Raw genomic sequence first — 21,526 nt, 5'->3', positions numbered from 1 at the left:
AAGGTCGTAAAATCTGAGATGATCGCGTTTACAAACGCATCTTTTTCGACATTTAAATTATCCTTTGAATCATGATTTGAAAGACGTTTACTTTTGTGACTGGGAACGGAGGACATTGAACACACCCTTTGTTTCTCATTATATCCATGTTTTGTAATCCATGTTTTAATCATGATCCATGTTACCGTTTAAATTTTGAAAATGACATTGAACTCCCATATGTGGAATGAAATCCAATCAGAAAGTACACAAAGTGGGTGTAGACCTGTGGCAATATTCCGTTTATGCATGGTGTAACAAATTTCAGCAATAAAGCTCAGCACCATTTTCCTAAAACATCACAAGGATATTCAAGACCCTTTAAGGTTTAGCAATTGATTGTCAGGCTTATTTCTATCCTATCAAATTCTCTTTTAAAAAGTTAGTGTCAAGTGATATTATTTTGCACAAAGTAGTCAATACAGAGTTGCATGGTCACATTCACAGTACAATTTTACGTGACTCATGATGTCATGATCAAATCATCATTTGTGTAACAAGTTGTAACATGAGGCATGGCATCATAATGGATGATTATGACATAAGTTTGTCTGCACAACTTTGGACCACTTTTGAGACTAAAAGCAGAACAGTAACACTGGCCCAGGATTTTTTTTTATATTTTTCAATATTCTTTTGTTTTTACTTGCACTCCAGGCTAGAAAAAGACTACTTTACATTCAAAGAAAAGGAGACTGAAGAACAGATTGAAATGAGGGTGAGTTTGTGAGTTAAGAGGATGGTTATGGCTTTTTAAAAGTTGGACAGACAATAAGAAATGTCTGTTCTATTTATTTTCCAGTCATCATCTTTGATGCTGATAGCAACAATGACGATGATAAAAAGCGATGATGATGATGGTGATGGTTATGATGATGATAATGGCGATGATGATGATGGTGGTGATGGTTGTGATGATGATGATGATGATGGCTGTTATGATGATGTCGCCAGTGATGATGAGATGATGATTATGGTGATAATGAACATGGTTATGATGATGGTTATGATGATAATGATAATAATAAATATTGATGATAGTGGTTTTTGTGGGGGTAATGATGTTGGTATTTATCATCACTTTTTGTTATACTCCATTCTGTACTATTCAGAGACTACGCACGGAAAACCGACTCCTCCATCAAAGGATCCAGAACCTTGAAAAAGAGAATGAGCAGCTCGCCGACAAACTCATCCAGGGTCAGCTCTCCTGGGCCATGGAGGCCGAGGAGGTCTATGCCATCCGTCGGGAGCTGGAGCAGACACGAAACGACCGTAACGCCGTCGCCAAGGACCTTGAAGGGGCCCAGACTGTCATCAACGACCTCAGAGAAAAGGTAGGACACTTGGTTTTTGTTGACGTGTTCACTTTGGTGGCTGCTTCTGTTGATGGCAGGGTTTGTCTTGGTAGACTTACCCAGCACACCTGATAAAGAGTTCAATAGTTATCCTGACTGAAATGTGATGTTCAACCAACTGTAGAGGGCGATACATCTTCAAGTTGTGCAGGGCAGCATATGAGCAGAGATGATAGTGGAGTTGACAATTTGACAATTTTAGTTTATTTCTCTCCTCAGTGGAAAATCTATAAGTGTTTAATACCCAACTGAACTCAAATTTTGTTCAGGTTTTCTTAACTGTGTTCAGACTTTCAAGAACCGTCTTTCAGGAACATAATCTGTTTTGCATTCTATCCATTGGCTGCTAATTTATTTTTTTATATCAATTGTACTCATTGTCTGACTGAGCCCTATCTATATATCTGTGGATATTCATAGAATAATAATGAATATAGCTTTTACTTGGATTTTTCCTTTAGGCCTACTAATTTACTAGACTAATTGAAATGTAGCTTCAGCGCTGCTCGGGGAAAAAAACAGAAATAAAGGAAAATATAAAGAAAATTCGACAAATGTTTTTCCCTCAAACTCGATTCAGAAGACAAATTTGCCTTGTGCCTTTGTCTGTCCATTGCTGAATGAAGCCTGCCCTCTGCTGTTAAAGACCATCATGCAGTGAGGATAATTGATCTACCATCAAGTCATTGACCCGTGCAGTATATTTCAAAGGTGTACAAAGTCAAATCTTGGTTTTAATCAGTTGTTTGACTATTTGTAGCCATATTTGAAAAAAAACCCTGATAACCATTGGTGTGTTATTTATCAGCATTTTGGTACTCAAATTAATAAAAACTGTCAGGGAATGATGATAACAGTTCTCCGGCAAATAAAGCATAAAGACCTAAAATCTATTACAGATAAGCAACATAACATTGAAGGCAGAGCTGTTACATTTTGCTACTTATCAATCCAAACCATAGACATTTAAACCATAGATTTTCTGGTACTGTACACCTTTGTAAATGACCCATACACCTATATGTCAAGGACTCCACAATGTCACCGTCTTCTGCAGTATCCAGGCCGTGTTGCTCGCTATAATGAAGTTGGTCTTTATACACGGGTTGTATTCTAAGAGCCTTTCATCCAATCAAATCTGCCGCAGGACCTGTGTACTAAAAAGTGGCTGCAAACCATCTTTCAAGGAACTTTTGTTTGCTCCTTTAGATTTTCCTTTTAGCAGGTTATTTGTTGAATACACCAGTACCTGACTTTCCATGTTGTTACAATGGTAGTCTTATTCATGATCATGTCATATTTTGTTAAAATGTTTGTTTTCTCTGATACATCGATTTCAAAATGATATTGCCTGTTAATCTTAATATATTAACTTGATTAAACAACTATGGTAATGCATGTTGGAACTAACCTGTAGCAATGTGAATGACTGCAGAATAGACGATAGCAATTTCCAAACACGTAATCAACTATTTTCTTTGATTAATATAATACAGATATCTTTTAATTAACCGCAATTGTTTCTTTACTAACATTCTAACTTGAAATGTTTGTGCATGACATGATCTAACAAATTGTGTGTGACAAAGTTGGTAACAATGGCAAGCAGTAGTTTGCATTTCAGTATTAGGTAGAGGTAATGTAAAGCATTTTAGCAAGTCAAGTGCATAAAGCAGTATGATATATGTACAACAATTAAATGCCTATTAAAATGCATATTGAAGTTACTAGCCCCAAGTGATCACAAAGCCCATGTAGGTTACAACGCCAGCACTGTCGATGGTGCTAGCTAGCCACGTCGCCATATCTGTCCAGACTCGATGGTGATCATTATTGATCGGGTAATTTTTAGATATGAATGATAAAATGTTGAAGGTCAGTCCACCGTGACGTTGGGTGATTGCAAGTTTGGTGTTGGTAATGGTGTAGAAGCACAGCTTTAACACCTAATCTTAGTTTACTTAAACTGATCCAAAGTGAGACTTATTCCAAGACCTGTCTTACTTCAATGTTGGTGATTTGCCAAAGTATGCATTGACCCTACACTGATACCACAAGTTAAACACCAAAAGGTGAACACTGAACTTGAAATCACTCAGGGTGCTCCAATATTATTTTGTCTTTGCCCAGCAATCCATGACACTGCTACAAGACTTTTTTTTAACCCTAATATTTTCTCACAGTGCAACATGTTATTCTGGAGTCTGTTTTCACAAAACTTTAAATTTACATGTGAAAAATCCTCCATATATGTATGCATCATGTATGAAGTGAAACATGTTTCATGAAATGGGCTCTCTATTTTCGTCACATTTTCATTAAAAAATCTCCTCAATTACTGTAGTTTTCGAGCATAGCAACAAAATGATCTACCTCAGTTTTCTTGTTTGATCTGACTATAAAAAAAAGCTTAAATCTAGCTTCATGGTAAGCTGGAGCAGAATAGTTTTTTACTTGATCTCTTTTTTTTCACACTTTCTTTTTCTCTAGATTTTTTAATTGTCAATATTTAATACCTTTCTCTTTTTTATTCAGTGAACATTTTGATATTTTTTTTATTAACATATCTTTCTTATTTTGTAAAATGTGACAATGATCTTGCACATACACTTTAAAATAATAAAGAATGGACCTGCGCCATGAGTGGGGTGTGTGAAGCAAGTATAGGGTGTTTTCATGTTTTGTTTTGAAATTTCAAAATGAAATGAAAGGGTTGAAATCATTTTGTCCCTTGAAAAACTATATATGTATCATTTTTAGAGCAAATTTCTTCTTTTTTCTTCACAACTTATTCTACCATTAATTCCTCTCTTGACATCCATCTTTGATGCCTCTAATTTGCATTAAGTATTTTCCCTCCATATTAACACAAATTTATGTACATTTCTTCTTTGTCATGTTCCCATTCTAATGTGCAATGTGAAATCTGTCTTGTTTGATTGTGTGTTCTATATCATCACCATTTGATATTAAAATTTCAAAAGCAGTATGGCCAAAAGAAAAGTTATATTATGATTAGCCTGTATGGATCACAACTTAACAGAATTATTTTTTGTTAATTGGAAGAAACACACTTCAGTTTGAAATAGCTGTTTCATAAAGTTGAGCAAACATTCTGTCTGTATTTTGTTTAAATCTATTTCCATTTTAGATACATATGATTATCATTTCATCCTTGTCAGTCATTCAACCCCTCCTTTATCCTGATTTTTTTTTAGATATTAGATTATTAGTTTTTCCAATAATTCAATCAAATACTGACTTAATTCACATAAAAAACTATAACTATGTAGCTATATCTGCAATGGGATCAAGCTTATTCCTGAAAAAAAATAAGGAAGGGGATTCGTGTACATGTATACAGACTGTGTTGATCAATCACAAGAGAGCGGGGATTATTTCCACCCCCAAATGTAAGATGAATATTGTATTGTGCTGTTAGCTATGAAACATGATGTCCTCAAAGTAATGTTGACAATATAATTCTGACAATAAACACATTTTTCTTTTAACGTTGTTTGCCGAAAATAATAAGCATAAAGACCAATTTTTTAAAACAATAATTACTATTCTTCGCTCATTTTTATATTAATATGCTGAATTTCATGAGTACATGTAATATTTCCAGTGTATTCTTCTATCCCCTGGAAAAAAACAATTCACTATTTGTGATATATTTCAAATTTATGGAAATATTAATCATTTCTAGAAATATGATTCTTTTTTTTTATTTCTCCACTCGTAAATGACCTGTTGATGAACTGTTTATTAGTGACAAACAATAAGTGTATAATCCAGACACAAATTACTCTTGAAAACTGAAAAACAAACAATTTCCTAGCTCTTTCTAGAAAACAGGTAAACAAGTCATTGCCAATGGTCTAAAATCCTTTGATTGTGACCAATCAGTTGATTAATGAAATAATATCCTGCAATTATTGAAATAGTTCATCTGGAACTTCATAGTAGTATGACTCCATTGACCCCTCTCTGTGCATTGTGTGAAATTATTTGCATAGAATTCAACAAATAAATGATTATATGATCCTGTGTGTCAAGTCAAGTATACATAACTGCATACACTGTAAAAATGATTAAAATTTTGAATTCAGGAATACATGAATTCCCAATAGACTTGGAAATTCTTTTTTTATTCCCATAGGAGAATTGATAGACAATTTTAGGGAGAATTTGTATCTCTTTTTTTTTCATTTAAATAAGAAGAGAGAGATGTTGCTGAAGTGCATATCTGTGTGATTTATTTGTTTATTAATTTATTCATTATTTTTTCCATTTATTTATTTATTTTATTATTTTTTTTGTTAATTGGTTTTTAAAGCTTCATTTTATAACATACATGAAAGAAGATATGTGAAGTAGAAAAGATTTCAGATTTCACTGCAACATTTTTTAAAACTAGTGTACAATTTTTTTAGGGGGGAATGGTGGTTGGAATTGATAGAGAGGGGGAATAATGTACGTTTATGTCTCAATTTTTTTTAGAGTACAGCTGTCCATTTGGTTTCTATGAAATGAATTGAATCTTGATTCTCACAACTTTTCTCCCTTCAATGTCCAATAGATTTTCCGTTTACAAACCCCACATATTTGATAATAATGTAAGTATTTGATATATAATATGTGCCCATCCTTGTTTTTATATTTTGAAGAAAAAAAAACACCTTGCATCCATTACCCATAAAAAGAAATTTATCAGCTTGAATGAAATTATTACCCAAGTGTTTAGTGTGATAATTGATTGTGTAGACATCTTCATTTCTTTTTATACGTTTTTGTGTTATAGTAGATCAGGCCTATCGTAGAAATGCCTGTACTTTATTAAACTGAAGTATGTGAATTTGATGTGTTTGTTTACATTTCCGATATCCTTGGTAAACTATTTCTATGATTTTTCCCATTTTATTCCTTTAGAATTTTGAAGTATTTCTCGACTTTATTTGTTATTGTGATTTTTTTTTCATCTTGTCATGGTATGTTGCTGTTGAAAAATGTCCTTTACATGTTGAAGTATGCAAGGAGTATATTGTGATAATTACATGTTCTTGAATAGTGTAAACACTGAACATTTTTTTTTTAACGTTTGATCTGTGTTTGTGCTTGTATGGAATGCATTTGAATTAATTGATCATTAGGTGTGTGTGTTTTTAAGCATGAGATTAAGAATGTAATTTAGGAGTCAGGATCGTAGCTGCCTGATGTTTATTGTTCCCAGATTAAGGCAAGAATTGTAGTTTTATCCGCCATACCTATAAAAATATGGAAAAAGCGCAACTCTGTGGTGCAGTCAAGGGCCTGTTTTTCTGAAGTCCGTTTCAACATCTATAGCTAGTGGCTATTAACTCAGTGCTGTTTACTAATTTATACAAAATTTATTTATAAATCACAAAAATACTTCTCTGTCATTTCTTCATCAATTTCTATTCTGTTTCTCAACTTATGTCACCATTTTAATTCACTTCAGTGTCAACTGGGCTGAAATAAAAAATTGTCTTTAATATTGTTGCAAGATGCCGGATGAGCTCCACATCATTGATGTGCTAGTTTATATCTGTTATTTTTTTTTTTGTATTCTTTCCCCATGCCTGAGTGGTGAAGAAAACCATTTCTTTATTTTCCCCTGAAAGTTATTAATGAGATTAGCAGCAAGTTAGCAGTTGGGTATCCAAGGCAGTTGATCAGTTGCAAACATTTGTGTTACACTCCGTGATGCCGTTAGTATTTCAGTATGGCCATAATTTTTTTTCAATGTTTTTGCGGCTTTCCATGGGGGTACACATGAAGACGAGCTGCTCTAGACAAAGCATGTATTATTTCCAAGTGATATTGGTCGTGCACCAATGCACTGTTTAATTATTGAATGTGAGAGCGAGTAATTGGGCGTTGAAGAAATGTATTGTGATGTTAATAAATGTAGGCAGGGTGTCAATTAGATGTACACTAAATCAATAAGAATCTGATGAGTGGTGATAGCAAGGGTGGGGGTATTGTGGTGCTTCTATGTACACTGTACATGTACATGTACACTTTCATTGATTTTTCATTTATTGGAGATGTATATTAACAATGTGCCTGCCTTCATGTAAATGAGGGTGATTTTATCAAGAACCTCCAGGCTCTGATGTTCCTTTTTTATATCCTAACCCTTTTGATCTCAAAATCTCTTCACAGCAAAAACTGTGGTGTTAACCGGTGTACATAGAGGACCACACCAGTTATTTTACACCAGTGTTAAATTGGTGGTGTCAGTTTTACACCTATAGGTGTTATTACAACACCTTTTGTTGTTACATTTACACTCTCTGGTGTTATGTTTAATCTCTAGGGTGTAATTTTAACACCTCAGGGTGTGGTCCTCTATTAACACCAATTGGTGTCAGTTTTAAAACCACAGTTTTTACAGTGTTGAAATATGAATTTCATGTGCAAGAAAATGAATTATTTGATCTATATAGCTTTCCTTGAAATCTGAGTGTAGAAAATATGTGGAAAACAGTGGAATGCACGGTTAGCAGATCATGATCTTGGTTAGATGTTGAGTTTGTATAAATGTAGGCCTACTCATACATGTAAATTTATATGTTTGTTTTAATATTTGCATAGTGAAAAGAGATTTCTTATTTTCTTTTTATCACTTGAATGCATACTTGTCAAAATCAAAAAGTCTTGAGATGAAAGGCATATTCAAGTAATAATGTCACTAGCAACATTATTTTACCTACAACAGGGATGCCAGTTTTCAAAAGCCTGAATTCGGGACCTGGCAATTTATTTTCAGGCCATAGTTTTAGCATTTTTGTGTACAAAATATTATATTCTAGGTGATTTTCATGCCCTCTGATCAATTCCAAGTGGCATCTCTACTACAAATATTTCTCCACTGTGATATATTTGGAAACTTGCCAATAAGGTTCAAATTATATCAAGTTTCAGCTCTCTTTCTTATTAGGTTTCTTATTCGGTGTTGAGCGTTAATTTTTAAAAAAGAGTTCATCATCCTTTTAACCTTTTCCATCAGATTTAAATAGACAAAAATAGATGCATGTAATTTCCATTGTAATTTATTTCATTCAACAAACTTTTAAAGTCAGTACCCAACAAACAAGCTATTTCAGACCAGACAAAACTATCATTTTCGAAATGTGATCAATTTTTTTCCATTTAAACTATATGTTTATCCTTCATGATACAATTATGTCTACTCATGAAATTATTAACAACGATTGAATACATGTAATGCAACCAAAAGGGAAATACCAATGCTACCACACATACAAAACGATTATTTATCCATCCAAGGAAGTGGAACATGTTTTTGTTGGGGTTTTTGCATTCAGCTATGTACAGACTTGTCTGAATACATGTTGGCCTCTTAAAGTAGAAATATATTGAAAATCGTAAAACTGGAGAATCATATATCACAATAAAGGAGAAAATAAGGAGAACACGATGGTGTACATCATTTATCATAGAGACGGATGAAACTCAGTTAATTGATAGTTTAAAGTTCTCTCTCTGAATGCTTCAAACACGCAGAATTACGTCCGCGAAATTGGGGATTTTTTATGACGTCACTGTCTGTACGAGAGGCGTGATTGGCTCTCCCACGTGAAGCTCCACTTGCATGCAAAACCTGTTGCAAGGGTACATTTTCTCCACATTGTCACTGAATACTTCGATCCCGAAATGATCGAAAGAAAACCCAGAATTTTATCTAGATTTGGATTTTCAAATTGATGATTTTGAGATGAAGAGAATGATGATGAAGTGAAACAACACAGTGACGTAGTTGGAGGTAAATTGGGGGAATTACGCCGATGATGATGATGATGAAAATTCAACTTGCAACACAATCACAAGTAAGGTCATGTACATACCGATTCGCTACCAATTAATGCTGCTGGAAGTGCTAGCTACACCGCGCGGGCCAAATTGAATTCATGCTGAACATGAATAACCACATCCAGACAGTCTATCATAAGAAGGAAAATGATGTAACTGTACTTACAAACATGTGAATAATCCGAACCTGAAGGCAAATCAACTCAACGAATAGTACGTACCAGACGATATGGCATATACACTGACGATAAACTTCATGTGACTGGATAGATTGTCACTCGTTCTGTTAGATGTAACTTTTATCTCATTATAATTTGACAAAATTACGAAACTCGGGGAATTATTATTCTATATAAAAATATAGTAACATCTCTTATCATTTTTTGAATTATGATAAAACCTGTTTGGAAGGAAAACGTTGGGGTAAATTAAAATTAGATGTAAAAGATCATCCCATCATGCGTAGCATTATGTGATCGTAAACAAACCATCACAACAACACATGCCGTATTGTTTGCTCGCCTTGGCTGAGACTGAGAGAATAGATCTATGCACGTGTTGCACAGCTCTCAATCAGCAAGGAAGGAATACGTGCATGTTTGCGATGGTTTGTTTGCAATGACATACAAGCTACGCATGTTGGGGGGGATTTAAAAGTAATTTTAGTTTATCTCAACGTTTTCCTTCAAAAGAGGTTTTATCGTAATACAAAAAATAATAAGAGATGTTACTATATTTTTATATATAAAAATAATTCCCCGAGTTTCGTAATTTTGTCAAATTAATGAGTTACAAATTACATCTAACAGAACGAGTGACAATCTATCCCAGCCACATGAAGTTTATGGTCGGTGCATATCGTCTGCTGCTATTCGTTGAGTTGATTTGCTTTCAGGTTAATTCGGATTATTCACTTGTTTGTAAGTACAGTTATATCATTATTTTCCTTCTTATGATAGACTCTCTCTGATGTGGTTATTCATTTTCATGGATTTAATTTGGCCCGCGCGGTGTACGGAAAGCTACCACTTGTAGCAGCAGCTGCATGAGTTGGTAGCGAATCGGCATGTACATGACTTTACTTGTGATCGTCAGGCAAGTTGAATTTTCATCATAATCATCGGCATTGTTCCCCCATTATTTACCTCCAACTACCTCACTGTGTTGTTCACTTCATCATCATTCTCTTCATCTTTAAAATCATCAATTCGAAAATCCATATCTAGATAAAATTCTGGGTTTTCTTTCATTTCGTGATAGAAGTATTCAGTGACAGTGTGGAGAAAACGTACCCACGCAACAGGTTTTGCATGCAAGTGGAGCTTCACGTGGGAGAGCCAATCACGCCTCTCGTACAGACAGTGACGTCATCAAATTCCAGTCAATTCAGAGACCGATGCGAGGCATATTTCGGAGGGGCATTTTAGCGTTTTTTAATCGGCGATTTTCACCTTTTTGTATTATTTTCGGTATTTTTGAATGACCCACTGATGATCCCCACATCATTACCTTTCCATTGATATATAATAAGACCACATTCATAATCAATATATTTCTCCTTTAAATGTTGACTTAATCACCTTTCATTAAAAAACAATAGCTTGTTCAAGGCTCGGGAGAAGAGACAAAATGAAAACAACTGCTTCAAATTTGCAGAAGTTAGAAAATGGAGATGAGAGTGGCATGATGAGAAATACAAAATGAGGGGGGGGGGCAATAGTGTACATAGAAAATTATTATCAATGTAGTCAAAAGTGAGTGAAGCAATCAAGCAAAAAATTGAAAATTTTTCAATGACAGTCTATTTTTTGTGGCAGTTTTTAACATGATATCCACAAATATTTTGTTATTTCAGTATTTTTCCTCTCAATTCCATTCTTCTTTATTAAGGGGGGGGGGGTGATAAGATTGAATTAAATATATGAATGTGTTACTACAGTAACACATATCTTTTCAAAATGGCCAATAAGGAATTTTCAGAACAACAATTCTTAAATCTTTTCTACCAAAATGGGAGCTCATCACTCATTTTTCATAGTATTCATACAAACTATTTTCTTTCATTAAAAATCAGAATGAAGGAAAATAAAATATAACCAGAGAAAAGAACAGGATAATCAATTACCTTACACTTAGGATTAATGATTATGCTTGACTTTAAGTGAAAGTATTTATCATTTTAACCAGAAGCAAGTGAATGCCAAACTTTAATGTACCAAGTCTACCAAAAGTAAAATAATAATTTTGCTTCCTGCGTTTTGGGGTTCATATTACTTTCTAGTCCGGCAGGCTTGCGATTGATATATTTCAAGATTATGATTTAGCGTGAGCTGGTGTTTTTGTAGACCTCCAACATGTTGCCTTAGGAAAGAGATTTTCATTAGGTTGTACCTCTCTTTCTGCCTCTCGCACTGTTTTTGTTTTTATACTGTGTTCGATTTCACAAATTTGGGGAGGAAATAATCTTGTGCCTCGAGGGAGGATAAAGGATTTTTTGTAGCCAAATGCAAATTTTAGAATATAATTGCATTATAGCTGAACATAGCTTAGTACTTATGATATCCATTAATCCAAACATTTCAGGATGTAAATTCAAATTGGATTTTGATATTGGATTTATTTATTTGCTCTATTTTTTATAAGTTTATTGCTTTTCTATTTATTATCGCACTATTAATCTCCTTTCTTTGTAATTGTTTTTACATATTGACAAATTTGTATATTTAGTTTTATTTAGCCAGTAAAAAGTTGGACAGTTTTTATATTAAATTGATTAGTTGGTTGATTAATTGGCTAGCTACTTATGGTTTACTTAAGTTATTTTATCATACATAGGAATATCTTTCTCTATATTCATGTCACTGCACATTGTAGAAAGTCTTGATAGGCACAAACATTCATATATCCATTAGAGGCTGCTCACATTGAAACAGAAAGTGTGCCCAGAAAAGTAGACGTCATTTTGGTTGCTTTGAAGAATTCAGTGGGCGAGAATGTTTGCAAATTGTATTTATCAATTTGATATTTTTTTCTTCACCAGATGATCGTAAATATGACACGCTTTGTAGAGCGTGAAAAGGGGCAGCGCACCTAGTCTTGTCCTGCTACTGTATGTTATTGTAAGGTTTCTCTCTCATTGGAGATTGTAGTCTGCATATTCAGACCTTTGTCGGGAGATGGAATTTCTGTATTATATGAGGGGAATGCATTATTGATGCAATGGGATTACGAAATTTACTCTGATCTATTACCATCGCAATCGACCAGATATTTTTGCCAGTGTAAACACAAATAAATCGTAATATTCTCAAAAGAAAATACCAGCTGAATACTCAAGAGAAGTAGGTACAAGTCAAAATTACAAGATCTTTCGCAAGGTCCCAGGTACTCTTGCAGTGTAAAAGCATATTGCAGGAATTTTCGCATCCCAGCAAGCACGGTACTGTGATTTTGCTTAATAATTATTCAAATTCCTTGTCCGATTTACTTAGGGCTTTGTAAGAGAGAACTGCCACTAGAATATTACAGGAAACCATCATTCATTTTTAAAAGTGTCCATATTTTACAATACTTTGGTTCAATGTAAATTGGTATTTTAATAGGGAACAGTGGAAGAGAGAGGATTCAGAGGAATATGTACTACCATGGACCTGTAATAGGTCCATGGTACTACACAGGAAATAGTGTTTTTCATAATACCTTTCACCATCGGTAGTACCAACCTTGAAAAAACACAAATATGGATATTATAGACCCATCAAGCTCATGGATGTACTAATGTTCAAATGTGTAAGGAATCTGCATTTGGAATTGTTGGTGTGTACATTTTCTCAATATTGTGTAAAGTGTAACTCTCCTCCACCTGTGAAATATCTTCAACAAAACTGGTCTGTATTGGCAGACTATTGCGTCTCTCCTGCTCTTTCAGCAGGGTCCCATCCGAGTGTGTTGTTGGATGTTCCATCAGAGACGAGCACAATACATGTTCCCTGTGCCACCCCCTCTATCCTGCTACTATGTCCCTTTCTTTCTCTCTCTCCCCTTGCCTTCTGTTGTCGTATTTTGTTCCGCCGCACTCCAACCGATCATGCTCGCTCAACGCCGGCCGGCGGCTGGGCGCAGAGTGGGAAGACTAATCATATGCAAGAGATATTGAGGGAAACACCACTCTGATGAATTGCGGATGCGCCTCACACAGACGTACACTCAGCCTCTCCACTGCATTGCCTCACCCGATGCATTATTGACTTTTTGCCCACCACAAAATATTTTTCATCCTTTTAATTCATCAGTGTAAATTTTCAAGCGGAGCATACAAACCTGAAAACCTTTCAGATCCAGTATGGCTTCCATAGTAGCAATTGTCTAGAGGGTAAGATTTATTTCATTCTTGTTGAGAATAGTGCCTATTTTTTAGGTTGAGTGTGATTGATTTGAGCATTCATTAATGTGATTAGGGATTAATGGGGGTACTGGCCGTCACCGTGTCGGTGTCGAAAGACTGGGAGACGAGTGTGAAAGCCATTTACCGGCAGTTAGTTAGCCTATTCAGCAGGTAGCATTCCAGATCTCTTTTCCAGTGAATCCAACCTGTGGGTTCATGTATTAGAGTGAGTAGTCACGAATGAATGAATGAATGAAAGAATGAATGAATGAATGAACGAACGAACGAAAGAAAGAATGCACAAACGAACAAACAAATGAATGAGGGGATGAATGAATGACTGACTGACTGACTGACTGAATGAATGACTGATTGAATGAATGAATGAATTGGTGAGTGAGTGAGTGAGTGAAGGGATGAATGAATAAAGGGATGGAGGAAAGGAGGTAAAATGAATGATAGACTGAATTTTTATCTGTATGAGATATTCAGGTGTATTTTTATTTTCATACATGCTATGATTTCACCAAAATATTACATTTTCTGAAGTTGTTATTAAACCAAAGATGTAGGACCACAAAGCACAAAAGCAGAATGTGCAATTTTTATACTGTTCTGCAATCTTGTTTCTATAGTATAAATTTATATGAAAGTGTACGTATTTCATGAATTCATTTCAATCGGAATTTATTTCCCATTCTATTTGTTAAATGTACTTTACTTTTTAATCAATAGGTGTTCCTAACACTGAAGAGATGTTCCAGGTATAGCAGTTGTTTTTTTAATATTGTATTGAGATAGTGTAATGTCTCAGTAAACCAGACAATAGCATTTAATTACCTTTTAAAAGAAATCTTCACATGAATTCAAAATCAAAATGATTTGATAATTATGTCTAATGAAATCATCATCTGATTTTTATAGTTATAAATGTTCACATTAGTTTGCTTCGTTTACAGATAAACTCTTATTGTCTTTGTATTTTTTTTAAAATATAGATATCTTGATGGTTCTCAGAGAAAAAAATGAGGCTAATGCATTTCATAATTTGAAATAAAATTCTACTCAACTCTCTTTGTGATTTCTGTATTTGATACATGAATAATTAATTCCCAATGATTCTGATTATATTTCTGACAACTAAGCAGTGTCCGTGCATCACAAAGAATCCATCTACTGCCATTTTAATGTAGATGACACATAACGTTATTCAAAATTTGATCTTGATGTCCCCCAAGGGTGTAACATACCCCCTTTGTCTTTCCCCTGTGAGTCTTCCCACCTCATACTACATGGACATTCCCCAGTGCCTTACTGGGCTGTGTAACATGAAGTCTTGCAATCGATCCTTGGGATGATTTCTACGATTGATTGCATTCATTAATGTGTATGATCAATCTTAAAAATCAGGTCAACGATCAAACGTAAAGCTTTATGATACAGGACCCTGATCTCCCTCTCTGTAGAGACTGTATCATGAGTCAAAACTGAAACCTCCATCAAAGCCCATTCCGATATCTTAGCTTCATTCAGACAACAGTTTATTGCATACAGTTTTTAAACATCTTACTGTGCAATGATCTTGTGTGAACACTGAATATGAAAACCTTGTTACAGACCTGTTCACAATGTCAAAAGAATTTTATTGCTGGATAAAGAAAACAAATGTTTTATTGTATGGCTTGATATTTTTAAGGTTATTTTGTTCAGAACTGTAAATGTTTTGTGATCATTATTGTACAGCAAATCATTGAATTACATGTAAGATGCAACATAATTAGATCCTTTATTTAAAGAGCCCCCCCCCCCAACCTCATTCACTTTATCATGAGACTTTGTGATCAAGCAAAACTATTCCAAATCCAGAAAAAAAAATGGGATTCTTAGTCAGCAGTTAAATCATTGGTGAAGGTTGGCTAGTCAAGTGCACAAAATGTTTCGAAGTCTGAAAGGGAGTGTCAAATGGAATGGTGTTGACAATCATTAGTCATTGGTGGGATACCCCATAGCCCTTGCCTTTTCTCTAATTACCTCCCATTGTATCATCAATGTATCGTCCACAAGGCTGCAGTGTCAATGCCTGATGACGTTAGAGAAGTTCTTTACTTAAAACGCAGAAAGATCCTAGGGAGTATTTAATGAAAAAAATTGTAAACTACTGAAATCCTTGCATCTGATTGGCTTAAAGAAAATTTGTCAGTAAATATCACTGAAAGATTCTTTTTGAAACAGTCCCCTGATATGCAAAAAAAGTGAATCAATATCTTGGAGTATTGTGGATATGCATCCCAATTACTATTGATAAATATGATAGCAATAATACCCTTCTGGAAATTTTAGGGGTGAGTAAATGATATGGGGGGTAGAAGATGCGGGCACACCATGTAAAATATGACAATTTCATGGTGCACCATGTAGAATGCCTTTATTATATATCCCCCAAAATGAGCAATGAATATTGTAAAAGTCAGACTCTGGATTGGTGTCTTAAATTAAATATGTTCAGCTTTAAGAACCGGGCTTTCATAAGCCCTCTAGTACAGTAGTTCACAAATCAATGTATCACCAGAAAGAGAAGACATTTATGCCTGATTTGTGTGACCGATGATGCCTGTGATTTTGGTGGATGTCCCAGAATTTGTAGTTCTCCTTTCCTCGTCCTTGAAGCTGATGATCTGCAGAGCGAAGCAAATTGGCAATCAAAGACAATCGTTGGGAGCGCTGGCATTTCCAATCCTGAATCCCCATCTATTCCGAAATGATTCCTGCACTTCTGTTCATCTCTTCGGTCAATATTAGGTGCCATGGCTTTACTGTACCTGGAGTTAATCTGTAATATTGCAGAGGCCATGATGGAAAATCCATCCAAAAGTTATTCCAGAGAAAGAAGATTGGAAAAGAAAATTGTTCAGGGTGGGGCACCATGATCCTACCCTTGCCCCATCTACTGTTGCCCCTGGCTATATTTAAAAAAAATTATTTTCATATTAAAATACGAATATGTAATTCTAAGAGGTAAAGATGGAACTAGATGTGGCAGGGGCATCCCCCCCCCCCCCTGATTAATTTGTTTTTCGGGTAATGAAGAAGGAAAAATACAAAAGGGATAAGAAGTATAATAGAAAAATAATTTTAAAATGAGATCATGAAATAGATTTGGATTGAACATTTAACCATGAAATATCCTGATTTTTTATTTAAAAGGTGACACAAATTCACCTTTGAATGGCGCCCCAATACTCTTGCTCTTGCTGCATTGTACATGTATGAGGGTACATTGATTTTGTTTGTTAATGAGATTCCAGTAGAATAGAAAACAAACAAATTTAAAGTTTATAAAAAAGTCAAGTAATGATTTTACATTTTATTTCATGAACTTATAAATCTACAATTCATCCACTTTGAATTTGACTTTCATGTATAAGTGGTAATGACTCCTGAGAAAATACATGTAAGCCTAACTATATGAGATGCGAATTTGCTTGAAAAAAAATTCAGATCAGATACATGTATAGCTACATGTACTGCATAATTAGTTATTTACATTTTCTGAGGCCATTTTTAAATGTAAGATGTACATGAGTACCGAAAAGTCATATGAAAAGGTTTTGTTTTCTAATCTATTTTTTTTCAAAGTGTTTCTTTAAAAAATAGATATTCATATAGATTGTAAAATTTATTAGTTTTAAAGGTACAATGTTGTATGACATCTGTTTTTTTTTGTAGAATAGCTATGGCTCATATTCCTTCATTCAGAAGCAGAAGAGAGAGAAATGATAGAGTTTATTCAAGAAACAATGACATGAGAGCAGGTGCTCTTTTTGTGCCTTGAACCATAACCAAATATTTGTGTTCGTCTCTAACATTATTAGTGTGAATAAAAACAACATATGTGTGATGTTTCTTGTACCTTGTACGTTTTCCACTTCATTTCATCCGTTTTCTCTCTCTCCGTCTCGCCACGTTTGTGTCGACCATCCTCACTGCTTGCAATCTTTCCTAAACTCAGACCATGGAGCGAATCTCGCAAGCGTCTTCTCGCTTCAAAGAACTCTTGCGGAGGGTAAGACAGAAACGATCGCTTGATTAACACTTCTTCTTGAGCTTGGGCTTAAATCAGCCGTTTTTTTTTTTGCGGTGCGCTTTTGATTTCTAATGAATTCTTCTTTGTATTGATCATGTTGTATACCCAGGTTTTCATTCGTATTATCACCCTCTTACTAGTCTTCTTTCCATGCAGAAGGAAACATTTTCTTATCTATTAACTCAATAAATATTGGGCATAGTCTGGAGCTTATATACATCAGACTTTTAATATGTATTCTGCTTCCTTAAACAATATTTTGTGTGAAGTAGAACTTTTGTGGTTGTATTAATTGGGCAAATTTTACAGTTGCAGTATTACAAGATCTTATTATTCAAAAACCATTTCTTTCATTAAAAAGGATATTGCCAAAATGAAAGCAAGAGGAATTATGAGCAACAGTTTTTGGATTAGCTCTCTAAGTTCAAACAATAAAATCATTCAATTTTATATCAGCATTTTGATGAAACTATGCATTGTCAGTTTGGTACTAGACTGTGTATCCAGACCTGATTGAATAAATTTTTTCATTAGATTGAAGAAAATGCTGTAGTCTTGCTGTAGCGGGTCTAAATATTCACATCTGAATGGTACGTGGCTATCTGCCAGTAACAACCAAAATTAACAGCAAAAGCAGTAGCCACTTTTGGTTTTTTATGCTCTCTCAAACTGATAGCGAATGGGAGCCACAGAGCGGATATTTTCCTATCTTTAATGCATAGCTTCACACCTTTTTTCGATATAGAGATGTATTTTGATGACCAGAGCGTTTTCACTCCAGACATGTGTTTCCTGAAAGTTGTCAGCTCTGAAAAATTGGAGTGAAAAGAAATCCATGGTTTAGATTGACTGAGGAACACTGGTATTTCACTTTTGTTAAAGTAGCTGGCAACTTCAATGATTTTTTTTTTGCTTGCAAGTTGTTCATAGGTATTTCAAATCTAGTGGGGATTTGCAAGAAATTTAATTTTAGAGGGTAATAAAGTATTACAGATTTGCAGCATTTGACTTATAATTGCAACATTTCAGCTTCTTCAAATTAAACATTGAATTATGTTTCTTATATTTCATTACATTCTATGAAATAAGTGATTTTTAAACCCGCTCTACCAATTTACAGTTATGTCAATTATACCTATTAGCAAACAGCACTTAATTTTTAGTTTGTGTGTTTGTTTGTTTACTCAAGTGTGATAAAGAGAGTGCACTCTGTTTTATTCTAGTTCTAGCTTGATATTTGATTGTGAAGTTTTATCAGTATTTTTGTTCCTTTTTCTCACTTGTAGATGTACTTTAGATATTTTGCTGTTGTGATGAATTTGAATTTAATTGTAACCTCTCACTGCTAGATGACCTATTGAAAAAACAATAGACATTCTTCATTTTAGTTTTACTTTGCATGAAATAATTGATGTTTGCACTTTGGAAATTTGGTTTGATGAATTTCATGTCACAAGAAGGGAATTATGGTTTTAACTTTGAAATTATGAATGTGTTGGTGTCTTTTCTTTCTACTCTGATCTGATGATAGTAAAGAATCTGGTTAGTTTATATGATCAAGAAATGGGGGTGTTTGTATACGGTTTATTTCCAATTTGTCCAGTTGCCAACTCGTCTACTACGTGATCTACGTTATCTACGTTCATTTAGTCTAATGCCATTCCGTCTAATAACCAGTTGGTGTAATAGCCATTTTAGTCCATTTACCATTTGGTCTAATTAAACTATTAAAATGTTAATTGTGCAAAATGAATGAAAAGAAAATGGGTTTTAGACCGACTGGTTATTAGACGAAATTGTAATAGACGAAAAAGGTGATTAGACGAAGTGATGATTGGACCAAATGGTTGTTAGACAAAATGGTGATGATGGAATGGCATTAGACTGAATGAAGGTAGACCATGTGGTGATTGGACGAGTTAGCAGTGGACGAATTGGCAATTTACTGAATATATCTTTGTAGCCTACATGTACGCCATTATGTTGATGTCGCTTATGAAAGCTGTTTATTTTTCCTTGCATGTTTCTTTCTTGAAAAAGAAAGCAAACTAGGACACACCTGTAACACGTTTAGAACAGCTTCACACAAGACAAGGCCTCAGACTACCTGGAGGTGTGAACATTGAAATTGGACATTTATATTCCAATTTGTCCAATTTTGCCTTGCCATGGCACTGACATGTTCAAACTATACATAGACATTTTTGGCAGTGGAGCATGTATTTTACTCTCTCTCTCTCTCTCTCCCATTGCCATCGATCCCCCCCCCCTCCCCTCCCTATTAACTCTTATACTTGATAAAAGTTGTGGTCGTGAATGCTTTTCTATTTTGATCATGCTACTTCGGTTATGATTACATTAATGAATTTTGCTTTTAACTCATATTTTTGATGAAGATTTTCTCTTTATCTAGTCCATGCTTCCAGTTTGTATCACTGTGTGTAGTCTCAGTATATTTTGAGCTGCAGCCTACCATTAGTTGCGCTCCTGAACTTCAAATTATCTTCAATTATGCCTCCAAGGTTTAGCCACTAATTGCCCTTCTCGAGATGATGGAGGAAATTGATTTCTGTATCATGATGATCGCCAATTAGTCTCATGTACTCCATCATGAAATGTACATAATAGCTTCATGCACATAGTGTAGGCAGATGATATTTCTTCTCTCATACCATGGGCCCTCCTGCTTTGTGGGTGTTGCAAGGAAATATTGCATTCAATTGCAAACTTCGGTTGCAATTTCACCATAACCGATTGATCAATTTTAAATAGCTGTGGCAATTCAGTTTACACACTTTGACCCCAAATAGATGTGCAATTAATCACAAGTTTCTTTCAATCTAGCAAGGAAAAAAATTACATCGGGGCTTAGCCTTAGGACAATTTTGCCCCTGAAATACTCAAAATACATGTAGCCCTGAAAGTCCCCATTCACTTCAATGTTAGAGCTTATTCAATTTTGTAGATTTAGGCAGTAGGTTTAAAAAGTCCCCCAAAATGAAAAATTAACATTTTGCCTGAGTGTTATGGTAGGAAAGGGGTAACTGTTATTCAGCTGTCTAGATGTTTTTGTTGGTTCCAGAAATAACTTGAAAAGGTCAGCTTCATGACTATTCTGTTTAGGAGAGCAATTGACACAAAACCAATATCATTCAGTCCTTTCATTGTTTTCAAAAGGAAAGAAATCTTCCACGGCTGTCGGGTTCCGATCGATTTTAAATGCAAGCTACGAGCTAAACTACAAATTGATTCAGACAGTGGGTACATATTTCACGTCACTCCGTTTGTATACATGCTCAGCCCGAGAAGGAAAGTAATACCATTATTTGTAATGCAAATTCGATATTGGATGGATTCGTAGAGGTCGGCGAAACCTGGTAACTGACCGCACTGCCAATTTGCAAGCCGGTAGCGAAATCAACTGTTCCTGAATTTTCAAGTCGGTACTCCAAGTGCATTCTTCCCTTCCCAGCGGTGGCGCCGCCAGCTGTAATCTCCTGAGTTTAGTATAGGCTATAAATAGCTCATGAGGTCATGTCTTAGGAACCCATGTTTCAGAACGTCACATGGAAGAGTCGCATTGCATCTCGTGTTTTGCCTTCATCAGCTGTCCTGCATCTGTATCGCAATCTTATAAATAGTTCTATCGTTAAAAGCCACGCTGAGTTTCTTACTTGTCAGCGGTTGGTAGCAATTGTATGGTAGTGTTTCTTCCCCTAAAGGCTTTTGACTTTAATGGAAAATACCAGAGCTTTTGTTGGATTCATTAAGATGATTTACAGGTTAGCTAGTGTTCATTGA

General features: G+C 34.9%; 1 protein-coding gene across 2 annotated transcripts in view; it reads left to right on the top strand.

Annotated features, from left to right (window-relative positions):
• Positions 1-21,526, top strand: part of LOC121429293 (EVI5-like protein) — a 103,716-nt gene that overhangs the window by 32,678 nt on the left and 49,512 nt on the right. For both annotated transcript variants that reach the window (XM_041626294.1, XM_041626293.1), the window contains exons 10-12: positions 697-757; positions 1,152-1,376; positions 17,651-17,704. In XM_041626294.1, coding sequence (XP_041482228.1) covers positions 697-757; positions 1,152-1,376; positions 17,651-17,704 — 340 coding nt within the window. The remainder of the gene's footprint in view (positions 1-696; positions 758-1,151; positions 1,377-17,650; positions 17,705-21,526) is intronic.

This window comes from Lytechinus variegatus, chromosome 15 (assembly GCF_018143015.1).
Source record: "Lytechinus variegatus isolate NC3 chromosome 15, Lvar_3.0, whole genome shotgun sequence".
NCBI lineage: Eukaryota > Metazoa > Echinodermata > Echinoidea > Temnopleuroida > Toxopneustidae > Lytechinus > Lytechinus variegatus.
The sequence above is the reverse complement of the archived record's forward strand: the minus strand, read 5'-3'. Positions and strand labels throughout refer to the sequence as shown.